Here is a 1,028-nt window from a genome sequence, read left to right as displayed (position 1 = left end):
AAAACGCGGCCAGCCGGCGGGCGCTGATGGACCTGGCAGCAAGGGCACGGGCGCTGAGCCTGCACCCGCTCAATGAGAAGGTGGGATGCGGGGAGGGGATCAGGGGGATGGTCCCCAGAGCTGCCCTGAGCCTGTGCTGTCTTGCAGGTGTGCGGTGCAGCGGGCGATGTGCCCTGTGCTGAGAGCCCCTGCGGGGGAGCTGGGTGCCGGGACGAAGATGGGGCACGGCGCTGCGGGGGTCTGAGCTGCAGTGGGGCTGTGTCCACAGCTGACAGCGCGCTGGACCGGGCACGCCATGCCCAGGAGGAGCTGCGGCGGGCTGCTGGCGATGTGGCCCAGCTTTCCCACAGGGTGCGTGGCACACGGGTGCTGGTGGGAGCAGGTGGCACAGCCGTGCCCCCCAGCCCTTGGGGCCGGTGCTGAGGGTCTCTGCCCTGCCCAGGTGGCTGAGGCCAAGGGGAAGGCAGATGAGGCCCGACTGCGGGCGCAGGCAGCTCTGGACAAAGCGAACCAGACCAGGGCCCGCGTGGAGAGCTCCAACAAGGAGCTGCGGGAGCTCATCAGCCATGTCAAGGCCTTCCTGAGCCGTGAGTGCCGGTGTGCCGGGGGGGGCTGGCCGCCCCTGCCCAGCACTGCGTGACTCTGCACCTGCACCACACTGCACTGACCCTGCACTGCACCACACTGCATGGTCCCCATACTGCATGTGGGCTGTACCACCCCAGCACCACACCGCCCCAGCACCACACTGCACCCTCCTGCCCCACACTGCATTGCACGGTCCCTGCCCTGCCCATCCCATCCCCTGCTCCCCTACCCTGCCCCACGCTCCCTCCCCATGGCTCTCCCTTGCTCTCCACCACCCCAGTCCGTCTGTCCCCTTCACCCTGGGGTGCTGCGGCAGGGGACACTGATGGCTCCCACCCGCAGAGGAGGGGGCCGACCCCGAGAGCATCGAGGTGGTGGCCAGCCGGGTGCTGGAGCTGTCGCTCCCTGCCGCGCCGGCCCCGATCCACCGCCTGGCGGAA

General features: G+C 69.8%; 1 protein-coding gene across 1 annotated transcript in view; it reads left to right on the top strand.

The window, feature by feature from the left end:
* The window catches only part of LAMB2 (laminin subunit beta 2), a gene marked incomplete at its 5' end in the record, with an annotated part of 27,416 nt that overhangs the window by 20,891 nt on the left and 5,497 nt on the right, over positions 1 to 1,028 (top strand). Inside the window, 4 exons of the mRNA XM_035903810.1 lie at positions 1 to 80; positions 148 to 351; positions 443 to 587; positions 931 to 1,028. The exon at positions 931 to 1,028 is cut by the window's right edge and continues 98 nt beyond it. Of these exons, the coding sequence (XP_035759703.1) occupies positions 1 to 80; positions 148 to 351; positions 443 to 587; positions 931 to 1,028 (527 nt within the window). The remainder of the gene's footprint in view (positions 81 to 147; positions 352 to 442; positions 588 to 930) is intronic.

The sequence above is a fragment of the Egretta garzetta genome, unplaced genomic scaffold (assembly GCF_000687185.1).
Source record: "Egretta garzetta isolate BGI_Z169 unplaced genomic scaffold, ASM68718v1 scaffold91, whole genome shotgun sequence".
Taxonomy (NCBI): Eukaryota; Metazoa; Chordata; class Aves; order Pelecaniformes; family Ardeidae; genus Egretta; species Egretta garzetta.
This window is presented reverse-complemented; position numbering and strand designations above follow the sequence as displayed.